The sequence below is a fragment of the Salmo salar genome, chromosome ssa22, assembly GCF_905237065.1.
Source record: "Salmo salar chromosome ssa22, Ssal_v3.1, whole genome shotgun sequence".
NCBI lineage: Eukaryota > Metazoa > Chordata > Actinopteri > Salmoniformes > Salmonidae > Salmo > Salmo salar.
The window spans coordinates 35,993,660-36,009,133 of record NC_059463.1 but is presented as its reverse complement, the minus strand read 5'-3'; the positions used below and the strand labels follow the sequence as shown (position 1 = coordinate 36,009,133).

Below are 15,474 nucleotides of genomic sequence, written 5' to 3'. Positions count from 1 at the left end.
AGTTGATCAGACTCTTACGTTTACAGTCAAATCGGATTCAGAACGAAAGAATCTAAAGCAGTAACAGACAGGTATTGCAACTAAAACATTTCTGTACATAATTGATCCTTTATTTTTGGTGTCCTTCAGTGATTTGACAGGCACTTATAAATAGAACGTAGTATTATATTTTTATTTATACAAACTGAAAAGACAGCCCTGGTCAGAAAATTGTCAACAATTATATATGCGGTCATATAGGATACAGTTCTTTACCCAACTCTTGATTGTATTAATATGTCAGTGACACTTTTTATTACCATGTTTTATCATGTTATAAAGTAAAAAGTTGTAGTGTTTTTGATTGTTTCCTCAAGAAACACCAAAAATGCGTGAGGCATCAAAATGTGTGAAATATGTGTGGATTTTAGGGAAATTGGTGATAGATCTTTGTTAGAGATAGCTAGAAATCAAATAGTGTATGCTTTTGTGTTTTGTAAACTACCGGTGTCCAGGGTTAAGTGTATACTTGTATAAAAAAATGTATCCAAAATAAACATGTGAATTTTCAAATTCCTTTGATGAGGTGCAACAGTATGTTTCAGCAATGTCATTCATTCATTCAACCTGTTAAGAAGTTACTTTGAAGGAGAGTGAGAGCCAGCCCTTCCGGTTTCCTAAGAAGAAAACAGTGTCAGGTGTTGGCCACGAGGGGGAGTCATGTGACAAAGAATCAAGTGAGAAGAACCTGTCCTGTTTTGGTGAAGAAACTACTACAACAACAATAAATAAATCACAGATGATCAATCTGTTGAATGATTAATGATTCAAAACCACTGATTCTTGAAGAATATAATTTGAAATGCCTAATGAGCTTACAACGGTCTTATCCTCAGTGGTGTAAAGTAACTAAGTAAAAAATCATTTGAAGTACTACCTAAAGGAAAATTCCACCCTTTTGGTATTTGTTTCATTAGTACCTTGTTTGATATAGTCCCAAAATGTTTTGCATGTCAGCAAGCAAGTTTTCAAGATATATCACTTTCAAAGTACAGAAATACAGCTGGTATGATGCATTTAGCATCATATGATGCAAAACGTAGCGTCATGTGATGCAAAATTCATCATACTGGTTGTATTTCTGTATTTTGAAAGTTATATATCTTGATAACTTGATTGCTGACATGCAAAACATTTTGGGACTATATAACCAATGGACTAATGAAACAAATACCAAAATATTTTGGTTTTCCTTGTAGTTTTTTATAGGGGTATCTGTACTTTACTATTTATATTTTTGACAACTTTTACTTTTACTCCACTACATTACTAAAGAAAATATGTACTTTTTACTCTTGACCCAAAAGTACTCCTTACATTTCGAATGCTCAGGCAGTACAGCAATTATGGCCCAATTCACACACCTATCAATATAATGCATTGCATTGCTACTGCCTCACTAAACACAAATACTGTTTTTGTAAATGATGTCTGAGTTTTGGAGTGTGCCCCTGGCTATTTGTAAATAAATAAATAAAATAAAATAAAATTGTGTCAACTGGTTTGCTTAATATAAGGAATTTGATGTATAGAATTTACTTCAACTTATAACTTCTACTCAAGTATGATCGTTGAATACTTTTCCCACCACTGTACTTAAGTACATTTTAAACCAGATACTTTTAGACATTTACTCAAGTAGTATTTTACTGGGTGACACTTTTATTTGAGTCATTTTCTATTAAGGAATCTTGACAAATGACAATTTTGTACTTTTTTCACCACTGCTTATCCTATCATAACCCTATGATAACCCAAAATGTAAGGTTGTAGAAATTGGATTTAGACGTAATGTATTATTAGATCTGATACACAGAAAGTTTTGTAGAATGACACATTTTTTTTAAACAAAATGGTGTAGTCTATTCAGTGATTTACAGTGAACACTTACTTACCCCCAGCTGTGTTAGTCCTGTGGGGTTTTAAACAAAACCTCCCTCTTTCTCCCTCACTATTTTCTTATCCGTATGTACAGCTCTACATCTCCCCCTTTCTCAATTTCTTTCTCTCTTTCCTCCTCTCTTCAACTCATGTCCAAATCTCATTCTCTTTTTCTTCCCTCATCGCCTATTCCTCTCTCCACACTTCTCCGCCCCGCCTCCCTCCTCTCTCTCGCTCGGGCTCTGTTTTTCCATTCTTGCTTCCTCTCTCACCTGGTAACCAGACCTCCGGAGAGAAGTGTTGAGTTTCCACTTTCCCAGAGAAGAAGACAATCTGAGCCTCACAAAAGCCCCACAATGGAGCCTCAGCAACACTGTACCTCCCTGTCTCCCTACCCTGCCTCTCCCTCTCTCTCATTTTCGTTCTCTCTCCTGTCACTCTGTTAAATGGTTTTAAGTTAATTATATTATGTTTATGTGAATTGTCAAACATTTGTTCTGTCTGTTTGACGTTTACCTTCATGTTGCACTTCCGGTTCGGTCCACAAGATGGCCCCTTCAGCCGAACTGCTCCTTTCAATACTGAAATGTGATACAGATATTACATTGAATTTTGCTAAATGACTGGCCAAAATCTAAACTGCTGAAGAGTTTCTGCAAATCTTCAGTGAGTTTCTGCTCCTGCTGATTTTGTCATCTTGATATTTCCTTACTGGTGAGGTCACACAAAAGGCTTTGCCTGAGGGCCACTTGGCCACGTTACCATGGTGAAAGTTGAGAGGGGTTAGAAGTAAATATACAAGCTCATGCTACAGGTTGGGATACACACCAATTACAGCATGAGTTACCTCTCTCCCACCGCTCTCTCGCACCCACTAACACACAGAGACACACACACACATTCATACATATAGAAAATTAATCAATCTAACAGCAAATCAGGACAATTTCAAACTGTAGGCTTCTGAATCAGATAGTTCAATCTGCCCCTTCCCCATGAATCAATAACCATGGACTTCTATATAGGGGTCGTTGATTGGCATCTGCCATTTCTTTCACCCTTCTCCCTTCTGGTTGGGATCAGTGCAGATGAAGGAGAGGATTATTGTTGATTATTGAAATGCACCCTCATGTCTGTGCTTTGGCAGGGGTGAGCGGGTGAGGGGACAGTCGTATCCTATAAATAGCAGGGAGGTATGGCGTTGATAGGCCCTGTGGATGGAAGTGGGGGGAGTGAGGAGGGGAAAGATTAAAAGAGTACAGGGCCATATTCTGACTTTACTTGTGTGTGTGTGTGTGCGTGTGCGTGTGCGTGTGCGTGTGCGTGTGCGTGTGCGTGTGTGTGTGTGTGTGTGTGTGTGTGTGTGTGTGTGTGTGTGTGTGTGTGTGTGTGTGTGTGTGTGTCTTGGCAGAGGTGCTTTGTAAATGAGAGCTGTAGATTTTGCCACTGGGCAAAGTCTTTCCCCCAAAGGTCCCTAAGGGGGAGTTTCTGATCTGACGGACTATTAACGTTATTTGGTGGTTGATCTGTCACTTGTCCATTGATCAAGACCACAATATTCAAATTTAGACCTCACATTGACCATCTCCAATGGCCAAAGACATTATGGTAATGTTAAATATGTAATGATGGGCGTCTACACGGTTACTATGGTGTCTAGAAAACTGACATTTTCTGCACTTACGCAACAGTTAACCAAGGTTAATTGCGCTGATGTATAATGTTTGTACAACCATGGTACTACTGCTTTAAAAGTGAATGCATGCCCAAGCCTGAAAGTAACCATGAACCACACAACCCTCAAAGCTAGAGATTTTCAACAAGAAAACACCATCTATCAATATAAACTTCCTTTCCAAAGATAACAATTGTAACGTTATAGCTCATGTGCAAAATACTCAAAGGGCAGCTAATAGTGCAAAAGGAGGTTGATCAATGTGTAGACATGACATGATCAGTGAATTGTGAGTTGGTTGGGAGAGACTATAATGCATTAAGTAAGACAACGATGGATATAAAGTTTCCCTAATGTTGCCGTGTTTCCCGTAGCCATTGTCTTTGTGGTAACTTTGTATTGACAAGCTGTCCGTAAGTGTTAGGCCTGTGCTAAATCGTAGCTGGAAGCCTCTGTTGTGACTGTGTTGGAGTGTGTTGTGTGTATGTGTCACTCCCAGTTTCTTATTTTGAAACACCTAAAATAGTCACCCAGTTGTCTGAGTAAAATAATGTGTAAATAAACAATTTTTCCCCTCACCCCTTTCCTTTCTCCCCTTTGCTTTTTCTTGCTTCCATATACTATCAATCATTTGATAGTATATGTATTGTGCTTATGAGATTAAAGATGTAACCAAATGAATAAAAAACAGCTAAACGTCTACCATTGTGTTGAAGTTGTCTGAAGCATTCCTCTACATTTCGCCCTTTCTCTCTTTCTCTCCTCCCTTTGTCTCATTCCCTCGCTAAACCCTCCCCTGGGGATGGAAGGATTGTCATACCAGGAGAACAGAGGTGGAGCTCTGCCCTAGCAGCACAGGTGTGCTTGTTTTTTCTTACTCCTTCCCCTAAAGCGTTCCCTTCCTCCTCTTGCCACCTGCCAGTTGAACAAATACCTTGATCAAAGTGAATTACTTCTTTCCTCTTAGTGTCCTGTTGGTCTATTGGCTTCCTCCCTGATACCCAAGGCAAAGGCTTCCTGGCGTGCCATGAACCTACAACGCAGTGGCATTGGACAGTAATTTCCATTTCCTTGCCACTGTTCATTTACATGGCAGAGGTGCAAGATTCTACGAAGGTTTGCCCCGAATTTGCTACAATATGACAAAATGATCCGTAATATGTATTGGCCTGCACAGCAGTTATGTATTGAGAACGTACACAAAGCCATAGAACTTATGAGACCTACAGCCTAGCCACTAACACTCCCAGTGATTTCAGGGTCTCTCTGAGCAGGTCCTAGGACCAAAAGGGTCAAAGGTCATGGTTGAACAATACACTTCCCACTCTGTTGTGATCAAGGAAACAAATATACAGAAGAGTCAGATTGGACAAACTATCACTGTGTTTGGAGTTGGTGGAGAGAGAGAGAGAGAGTGAGAGAGAGAGAGAGCGAGAGAGAGAGAGAGAGAGAGAGAGAGAGAGAGAGAGAGAGAGAGAGAGAGAGAGAGAGAGAGAGAGAGAGAATAGCCACTTCAATCAAAGCTGAAGCAATTTTGGTTTGGTGAGGTTAACAAACCAGAGTATAAAGAAACCATAACCATATCTTTGTCCAAATTACTGAATTAAAAATAACTAATCTGTTACAGGTCTCTTAAGGACAAAAATGCATGTTGTGTAGAGGTTAAAAAGTTTAATGACTGAAGCTGACATTAATAAATATAATATTGCTCAAATAACTGAGAAAAACTACAGTCATTTCAAAAGAAAAATGGGTTAATCAAGTGTTATAACACACATGTGTGCGTGCATGCATCCCATCCCATTCTTGTTCATTCAAGTGTTGCTAAGTGCTTCAAAGCAAGTCGACAAAGGTTGGACATGGCATACCTTCCATACTTTAAGTCTTAATCTTTCTCTCTACTATTCTTATAAGCGCCTATTTTGTACTGATTGGATCTCTGTTTGCCTTCTCTCTTCTTTAGCCCATTTTTACTCATTCCCATTTACTCATTCATATATACTAATATACTTTCCAAGTGTCTCCCTCTCTCTCTCCATCATATCATATCTAGCACCTAGACCCATCACTTTCTTTTGCAAAAATGTTTCCTACCTTTCTTCTCTTGCTCGTTTTCCTATCACTTTCACAACTCATTCCTTCCCCTCCCCCTCTCACTCCTGCTCTCTCGCTCCCTCTATCTCTCTTTATTCAGCCCCATTGATCATGCATGCAGAACTGTATCACGCCCACTGCTCCAGTCAGTCAGTCAGGATAGGGCGCTAGCTAGGCTCTGTCCTACATACTGTTCTCTCGCCATGGTCCACCTCTCCCCCCGCCAGCCCCCACCCCGCCAGCACCCACCCCCAGCCCTCGCAACCGTTTGACACACATACGCCTGACAGCACGTCTCGTGAGGCTGCACATAAACAGCCACCACTCATTATTGCGTGTGTGTGTGTGTGTGTATTAAGTGCAGTTTAATGCATTGGAGGTATTGTAAACACACACGTTTATGTGTGGAAAATGAAAGTCTGTACTAGAGTTTTTAGTTGTTGGAGCCCCCTTTCTCTTTCTCTCATTCTCTCTCTCTCTGTCACTCATTCAGTGTCTTGATGCATTAGATGTTACCCATTTCTCTGTAATGCACATATTATGTAGGCTATAGCTCAACGTGCACCTTTCAAATCTGCACAGTAAATAGCAGTAAACAAACTGCAGTTTTGACAAGTACACTTTGACAGTTCAGCTAATATACACATAGCTGGTAGGGTAGTACATGCACCTACCTCACTGTACCATTGGACAGGAACAGTCCCACCAATGCATTTAAAGCCCTCAGGTGACCTTCTTGGCCCAGTGAAGAGGGTAGCCTACTTAGGGGAAAAGCTGGTAATCTGCCACTTAGTTGGTTAAGGCAGTCACATGGGTGGTCACATGGGCATGCAGTGTGGGGGCATAAAGACTTTTGTCCCAAATGTCACCCTATTCCCTACACATTGCACAACTTTTTACCATAGCCATATGGGATCTGGTCAAATGTAGTACACTAGGGAATAGAGGACCATTTGAGACATATCCAGGGTGACTTAAAACCTCAGCCATTTGTAAAGAGACAGAGAGCCATACCAACCTGCTGCTGCTGTGACTAAGAACAGGCATGTACAGTACATTTAAAACTGTTCAAAATGAGCTGAGGCAGGGTACTGTGTAGCTTACATATCAGGCCTCCGCCCCCTGCGAGCAGAGCAGTTCCTAGAGAGAATGCCTACTATAGGCTTTAGCTCAGCAGGTTAACACAGTTTTGTGGTGTGCAAGAGACACAAGTTGATGGTTTGAACCCAGTCGGTCATATTGGTGGCACAACCTGGATGGGTCTCTGCAAGGAGGTCTAAGGGGTGTACTGAGCTGGGCCAATAAAAGCTTTACTGCGCTGTCCTGGTTATGCATCCATAAATTGCTGGAACGGTGAAATAAAATATCTGTCCAGCAGTGTAAAAATGGTAAATCAACAGTATGGTTAGGGTCAACGTGATAGTGTAAAAATCATGTATCTGTGTCTGCAAGGCGTAGTGTAGTTGTCATGAATCCCTGGGGTGTACCCCATATCAAATCCATAGAAGTGTCTTGACGCCACTCCATCATCTCTCAGATGCATTAGAAGACGCCTTCCACGTTCGACTACATCTCACTACAATCAGATTTAGTCACTGAATGTGCTTTATACTTCCTTAAAAGCTGGAGGCCTTATTTTACTAGGCATATACTGTCTACTAATAATTTATTCGCATAGAATAGACTTCCTCAAAACTTCCACTATGCACATCATTATCCTTCAGCGGGGAAACGTTTCAAGAGAGCGCCAAGCCTACAAGGCGGTGTGGTGAGGGGCGGGAGAGAGAGGCGGGGCCTGCTTGTGTGTGTGCGGGCGCCACGCTCGCTCGTCCCTCCTCCTCTAGACAAACCACCCCCACACCCCTCGGCCACCCTGAGTCTGCTACTCACTGCCTTTCCTCACCTCATAGTCAAGAACAGAGGAACGGAATGGATACGGAAGGGAGCCAAAGCAGCCTGTCCTCGGTGGACAACTCCCCCCACGACCCTTGGTAAATCTTCGGCGCGGTCTCACCAGCGTCTTGGCCTTGCTTGCTTCCCTATGTATGAGAGATAATAGTGGAGTTTGGTTTGTGTGGAGCCGACCGGAGCGCGGAGACAAAAGACAGGCAGGCATGCTTGTTCTGATGTGCTGTGCTCTCCTATGTGGTCCGCTCAAACGTGTATTAGTGCCGCTCAACCGGGCAGGACCCTATACCTATTCTCTTTTTTATTTTGAGTGAGGAGATAGCTATTGTAACAACTTTTTATTTCCATTTGGAGAGCACTTGATTACATTATTTTCTCGTAAGCATTTTACTGGCCCGACTTGACCACTCGTGCCTTCACAACATGGCCGATTTTTCCCCTTGACTTTATTTCAGATATTGTGTATATAAATCTATGAATTGCAGTTTGGTTTTAGTGTCGGAGGTCTATTTTACGGTAATATGATGTTCTTACTCTCGCCTTTATCTCTCCCATTCAGCAAAATGTTCATCGGGGGTCTCAGTTGGCAGACAACACAAGGTGAGCTGTCCCGCGAGCGACTTTTCAAAGTCCCTGGATGCAAATAGAATGCTTTGATAGATTTAGGCTAGTGTTATTACCCGTTGTATATACTATGTGTAGAACAATTCTTAACGTTGTTGAGTGGGCTATGTGAAGCTCTCGGAAGTTTGTAAAAAAAAAAAAAAAACAGTTAATAGTTTATAGCCTATCCTGCCGAAATCAAAGCGTTCGTTCAACGAGGATCAGTAGGCAGCGCAGGATTTGGACTGCAGACTGAAACAGCCGAGACGATATGGGATTAACATTGTAAATTAGGACTAGTATTTTAATGTTTAAAACTATTTAATGTTATTTGGGCGGTTGGTTACCATGTGGAACACGGTTTTTTATTTTGATATCTGATTGAAGCAGGTGAGGACATCGTGCCTTTTGCAGCTTTTGAGGGTGTTTTTGTTTGTGATATTGCGTTGTTTCGCATATTACAGCATCATTGAGGCCATTCATTCAATAGAATACAGTGTTCTTCAAAAACTCATTGTTTGTAAACTGTGTTGCCTATTGGTTGATTTTAAAAGTATAGGCTATAGCCAATTCAGCTTATTTGTATAGCCTACGTTATCACAATTGTGATGTAACTACGGTTCTATCAACATATTATAACATGGGCTATCAACCTAGACAGCCATGAGTTGAATAGTCTACCCTCATCCTACTTTCAATGAATGACGTTTCGACAGACAAACAACAACGTGGTCTTGCTCAGTTGCGTTGTATGTCCTTAAATACCTTATTATCGCCTACATTGAAATAATATTTCGTCTTTGGAACGCTGTTCGACCACCCTTTCATATATTGTGCTTTTTTTTTTACAGAGGGTTTGAATGAATACTTCTGTAAATTCGGCGAGGTGAAGGAGTGTATGGTGATGCGAGATCCAGTTACGAAGAGATCAAGGTAAGGAGGCGTGCGCACCTCACCGTCCTATCATAGGCGCGCGCTCATTGGTTTATTTTCTTTATAGCCGGGGCGATAGGTTGTGTTTTGTTGTGTCAGCCTGTTATAATTCAAAGGCATTGTTTTTTTCTTCAGGGGATTCGGGTTTGTCACATACATAGACCAAGCTGGTGTGGATAAAGTTTTGGCGCAAAACAGACATGAGCTGGATTCTAAAACAGTAAGTTTATGCTGGCATCCTTATATTTATTTAATCTGATTTTGATAGAACAGTACATTTATTATTAGGCCTACATCATGCATCTATGTATTTTATATGGATGACATAATATATACCATAATGTTGTATACCATGTAATGAAAAGGTAGGCCCTGGTAGAAAAGTTTGGGGATACTCCCTCCTCCCCTACAAACAAATCCTGGTTTAGGGCAGCCAACAAGAAAGGTTCTTTCTTGCTGTTCATTGCCATGGTTACCTGGGGACTGAGACAGGAAGGAGGAGGCTTCAGCTCTCTCTCACACCAAAAAGAAAGTAGCGTTTTAGACCAAAAAAATGTTAGGGCTGTGAAACATAAGTTGGGTTGTGACTCACTGTGAGTTCGTAAAATCTTCAATTAAGTTTAACCAAAATCAGAGAACTGTTTAGATTAAGTTAAGCCTACAAAAACTTGAAGTGGTCTATTGTTGTCAACTAGGTTTTGAGTTCAGTCCTTTTTATTATTTGTTATTTCGTTAACTAGGCAAGTCAGTTAAGAACAAATTATTATTTACAATGAAGGCCTACCCCGGCCAAACCCTAACCTGTACTACGCTGGGCCAATATTGCGCCACCCCTGTGATAACTTCATAGAATTCTTTATAAAAGGAAAAATTCCATATAATTGGCTATGTCAGCATTTCCCAAACTAGGGCCTGCTACCCCATGTGGGGTTGCCTGATTTGAATATGGGGTTGCAAGAGAAACGCAGGCACCTAGTTCATAGAACCACGGTTACTTCAGTAACCTCCGGCAACTGCTAGATTCCCATGTAATAAACAGCGGTTTCTGTTTTCTTCCTACAAATGTGTCTCTGTTTTGAACGGTTTAAGCTACACAATATTATGACCCCATCACTGAAAGATAAGACTCTCAGAAACACGTACATGTCTTCTGTTTCCCTCTACAATGCCCACAAGCCTCATTGGAACAGAGTGGACAAGACCAGGAAATAAATCGGACTGGGGGGAAATACCATCAATAATGATTATGTTCTTTTCATAGCCCCAATTAAAAATGTAACATTGGCCGTTGATTACATCACCTTTTTACATGGTGGGGTCGCAATTTATTTTAAATATCAAAATGGGGTTGCGGGCCAAAACAGTTTGGGAACCCCTGGGCTATGTTGACTTCAGTGTTGTAGTACTCGAGACCGGTCTTGCTTTAGCCTTGTCTCGGTGTCCAATACATTTGTACTCGGTCTTGACTCGGTTTCGGACAGTGAGGACTTGCAATTTCTTCCCGAGACCAGCAGAGTACAAAGCTCATCATTATCAGCTTTCATTCAGTCAGCGCATAAAACTACTTTGCCAGGCCAAATATATACACTCCTTTCTTGAAACATTAATACGGTCGGTCTTTATATCTAGTATAGACATATTTGCACAGTGGCGGACCTATTGGACATTCAGTGTGTGGCAGGTTCATGATGCTGAAAGGACAGCAACGGTAATACAAGCACACTCATGTAGGAGAGTGCACTTTTTGTAAACACAAAGGTCCAGTGGCGTAGTGGAAGGTACACGCTGGTATACACCGTATACCCACTTAAAAAAAAAAAACGGGCATTGCATATACACTTCTTATTCCCCACTGATGCTTATCAAAGTAGTATAGTGGAGGTATACAACTTATCAATGATGTAGTACAATAGATAAATCATGCACAAAGTAGCCTACACAATCGCAAAGCACGTGAAATATATTCACCTGCGTGCTGCACACAGCCTAGTTTTAGCAGAATATCATCTGCAGGCAACAAAGAGCGTGTAGTGCTCAACTGGTTTTGGCATGGAGCAGCTCACAGAAGAATGACATCAGTAGTCGGTAGGGTAGGAAAGATGTTTCAACATATGATATCTACCAGTAAATTCTCACTAAGGCAACAATGGGTATGCAAACCAAGTGTTGAAAAAGGTTGTTCCGAAGTCTTGGTTAGTAGGCTATTTGTGATGCGCAATTCAGTCATCATGCCTTGTTTGCATCAGGGGCGTAGGCATGGGTGGACACAGGCCCACTCACTGGGGAGCCTGGCCCACCCAATAAGATTGAGCAAAAACAGAAAAATAATACATTATTATTACAAAAATACTCCTCAATACCACCCAAAAAATATATATCTGTATGTTTCCCAGACGTCAAAGGGTCTCCTGATGTGGTTTAAGCATTGTTGTGGACTTAGAACATCACATTTCTTTTGTCTTTCTGTAAAAAAAAGGTGTGATTTAGAGAGTGAAAATCTTTAAAATATATACGAAAACTAATAAAAAACAAAGGATTTTTCACACAGACAGGCCGTTTGGGAAATTACTGGGCTGGCCGTTTGGGAAATGATTAGCAAAATTTGAGTATACCCACCTCTCCAGGCACCACTACACGAAATGCAACAATGTTACGCACATAAGTTATTTTCAAAGAAATGGCTAACAAGAGCAAGCGAGCTGCAATAAAAACACAGTTCCACTCACCAAATGATGATCAGTTGAAACTTAACTTCTTGTTGAAAGTAATTCTTGAAAAGGGAGAAGCTAGCAAATTAGCAACAATATCCTCTTTGATAACACCTGTTGCAGTCGCTACAAACTAGCCTACAACAGAAGATAGCTAGCTAGACAGTGGGAAAACTACTGCTCGCTATTGCACAGTGACCTGTTGGCCTTTGAGAAGGCAGAAGTTTCCATACATTTTTGGAAAAACGGTTCCACCCATTACAAGTCTAAATGTGATTGGTTGATTCCACTGTCACTCCAAAATGTTGCCCTAATACAGTTGAATGGCTATCTCGCTTCTGATGGCCTAGCCAATGGCAGACTTAGCTAGCTAGATTTATCTCCCCAGACACTCCGGTCTTGGTCTTGAATCGGTCTGGCTTTAGGTGGTCTCGAACACAACACTGGTTTACTTGAATGGAAATGTCAGTTCTATTCATTCTAATTCTATGGAAATCACTGTAGTGTTTGAAGCCGACTGGTGATGCCACACACAGTAACATAACCGTTGACGAAGCTTATGTCTAAACACTTTGTTGTTCATGGCCAACACAAAGATTGATTGCTGCTAATATCAATATTTGAATGACTATACAAGGTGTGAATATGTGTCTGTGTGACTTTGTGTTGAATACAGCTTTGTCAGCAATGGATGTGTGGGTGTTTCTCCATCCTCCACCCCTCGATACATACTCTCACATGTGCACACACTACTATTACCACAAACACACACTGCCTGGCCCTGGAGGGGGAGGATCGAAGGCAAGTGTGCTTACATGAAGCAGGTCTGTTGCCCTGGGTGAAATCATTCACATCCACAGGGGACATTATGGTGACTCCACAGCCTAGTGGGACTTTTGTCTTCATGATCAATGCAGCATGTACTGCTGCCACCCAAAGGACAATAGCCACTATGTCATAAAGACATACAGTTGACGTTGGAAGTTTACATACACCTTAGCCAAATACATTTCGACTTAGTTTTTCACAATTCCTGACATTTAATCCTAGTAAAAATTCCCTGTCTTGGGTCAGTCAGGATCACCACTTTATTTTAAGAAAGTGAAATGTCAGAATAATAGAGAGAATGATTTATTTCAGCTTTTATTTCTTTCATCACATTCCCAGTGCGTCAGAAGTTTACATACACTCGATTAGTATTTGGTAGCATTGCCTTTAAATTGTTTAACTTGGGTCAAACGTTTCAGGTAGCCTTCCACAACCTTCCCACAATAAGTTGGGTGAATTTTGACCCATTCCTCCTGACAGAGCTGGTGTAACTGAGTCAGGTTTTTAGGCCTCCTTGCTCGCTCATGCTTTCACAAATGTTCTATAGGATGATGTCTTGAGATGTTGCTTCAACATATCCACTTCATTTTCCTACCTCATGATGCCATCTATTTTGTGAAGTGCACCCGTCCCTCCTGCAGCAAAGCACCCCCACAACATGATGCTGCCACCCCGGTGCTTTACGGTTGGGATGGTGTTCTTCGGCTTGCAAGCCACCCCCTTTTTCCTCCAAACGTAACGATGGTCATTATGGCCAAACAGTTCTATTGTTGTTTCATCAGACCAGAGGACATTTCTCCAAAAAGTATGATCTTTGTCCCCATGTGTTGTTGCAAACCTTAGTCTGGCTTTTTTATGGCGGTTTTGGAGCAGTGGCTTCTTCCTTGCTGAGCGGCCTTTCAGGTTATGTCGATATAGGACTCGTTTTACTGTGGATATTGATATTTTTGTACCTGTTTCCTCCAGCATCTTCACAGGGTCCTTTGCTGTTGTTCTGGGATTGATTTGCACTTTTCGCTCCAAAGTACGTTCATCACTAGGAGACCGAACGTGTCTCCTTCCTGAGCGGTATGACGGCTGTGTGGTCCCATGGTGTTTATACTTGCGTACAGATGAACGTGGTACCTTCAGACATTTGGAAATTGCTCCCAAGGATGAACTAGACTTGTGGAGATCTACAATTATTTTTCTGAGGTCTTGGCTGATTTCTTTTGAGTTTCCCATGATGTCAAGCAAAGAGGCACTGAGTTTGAAGGTAGTCCTTGAAGTACATCCACAGGTACACCTCCAATTGACTCAAATTATGTCAATTAGCCTATCAGAAGCTTCTAAGGCCATGACATCATTTTCTGGAATTTCCCAAGCTGTTTAAAGGCACAGTCAACTTAGTGTATGTAAACTTCTGACCCACTGGAATTGTGATACAGTGAATTATAAGTGATCTGTCTGTAAACAATTGTTGGAAAAATGACTTGTGTCATGCACGAAGTAGATGTCCTAACCGACTTACCAAAACTATAGTTTGTTAACAAGAATTTTGTGGAGTGGTTGAAAAACATGTTTTAATGACTCCAACCTTAGTGTATGTAAACTTCCGACTTCAACTGTATTTACATTTTTGTCATTTAGCAGACGTTCTTATCCAGGGCAACATACAGTAGTAGTGAGTACATGCTTTGTCATACTGCCCCCCACATGGGAATTGAACCCACAGCTCTGTCGTTGCAAGCACCATGCTCTACCAACTGAACCACACTGCAATAGTTGTATAGGATATTGTTTTACAGGTCCTTAGTTACATAGCTTTGACTAAACTAAAATGTGTTTTTCAGTTACAATTCACCTCTTCAATATAGGTAACACTTTATGATGCAATAATATGCCTATTATAATGTTTTCGCAAAGCAAATGCACTGGTGTTATAGCTACAGTCTATAGATTCTACAGTAATTACAGTAAAATTTGTGGGTTTTGTGTATACAGTAAGCACATTGTCATAACATGGTAGAGATACAGTATGTTTGTGAAGACGTTGAGTTGTATTCATACGACCACCACTAAATGAATCACCTGTTCAAGACAGATAAAAATACTATTACGTTAACTATCCTATAAATAGATCGCACCATTTATATCTTGTTGTTTACTTGATCGAGGTGGTAATGTTTTTTTGTGTAACCCTGTTGGTATTTTATAGCCTGGTTGCCTTCTCTGTTCAGCTATTACATTCCACTCCTTGTACATATCTTTGGCAAATGACACAAAGAGTTGACTGTTACAGAGACAGGTACCCAGACTAGGTATTTTACACGTCAGAAATGGTTTGAAATCAGGAGCAGATGTGTGGGTTGGGTATCATGGCGATATCTCTGTGGATCCTGGTGACAGTAGGCCTTGTATTGTCAGAAGTGTGTGTGTGCGTGTGTTTCTCAATCTGATCTTTGAATATCTGATCAGCTTGGTGACATTTAACGACCCGGGGCTCTACTGTGTCGATGTGTGTGTGTAAAAGTGTGATGGTCAATCATTGAGTTACCGTGTCTGGATGACGCAGCACATAATGTTTGAGAATGAGAGGGGCGTCTGTGATGCTAATGCTAGGCCATAGGTAGGAGGAGGCCAAGCCTCTGAAATCACAGCAGGGTTTGGTTTGGGACATGAAAGGAGATTTATGTGGCCATGTTGAGGGTTGAACGGCAGGGACACCATTTTTGATTTATAACAATATTTTGGTGCAGCTCACCGTGTTATGTTTCGGTGTGCTGAAAATGTCTGGTGTGCTGATTTCACATACAGTACGTCAAT

The 15,474-nt window shown here is 41.2% G+C and overlaps 1 protein-coding gene across 2 annotated transcripts in view; it reads left to right on the top strand.

Annotated features, from left to right (window-relative positions):
• Nucleotides 1–7,541: 7,541 nt before the first annotated feature.
• Nucleotides 7,542–15,474, top strand: part of LOC106583321 (RNA-binding protein Musashi homolog 1) — a 44,096-nt gene continuing 36,163 nt past the window's right edge. The window contains exons 1-4 of one of the 2 annotated variants that reach the window (XM_014167377.2): nucleotides 7,542–7,680; nucleotides 8,157–8,197; nucleotides 9,052–9,133; nucleotides 9,269–9,353. In XM_014167377.2, coding sequence (XP_014022852.1) covers nucleotides 7,619–7,680; nucleotides 8,157–8,197; nucleotides 9,052–9,133; nucleotides 9,269–9,353 — 270 coding nt within the window. In that variant the 5' untranslated portion in view covers nucleotides 7,542–7,618. The remainder of the gene's footprint in view (nucleotides 7,681–8,156; nucleotides 8,198–9,051; nucleotides 9,134–9,268; nucleotides 9,354–15,474) is intronic. The other variant, XM_014167376.2, reaches the window with a different exon arrangement.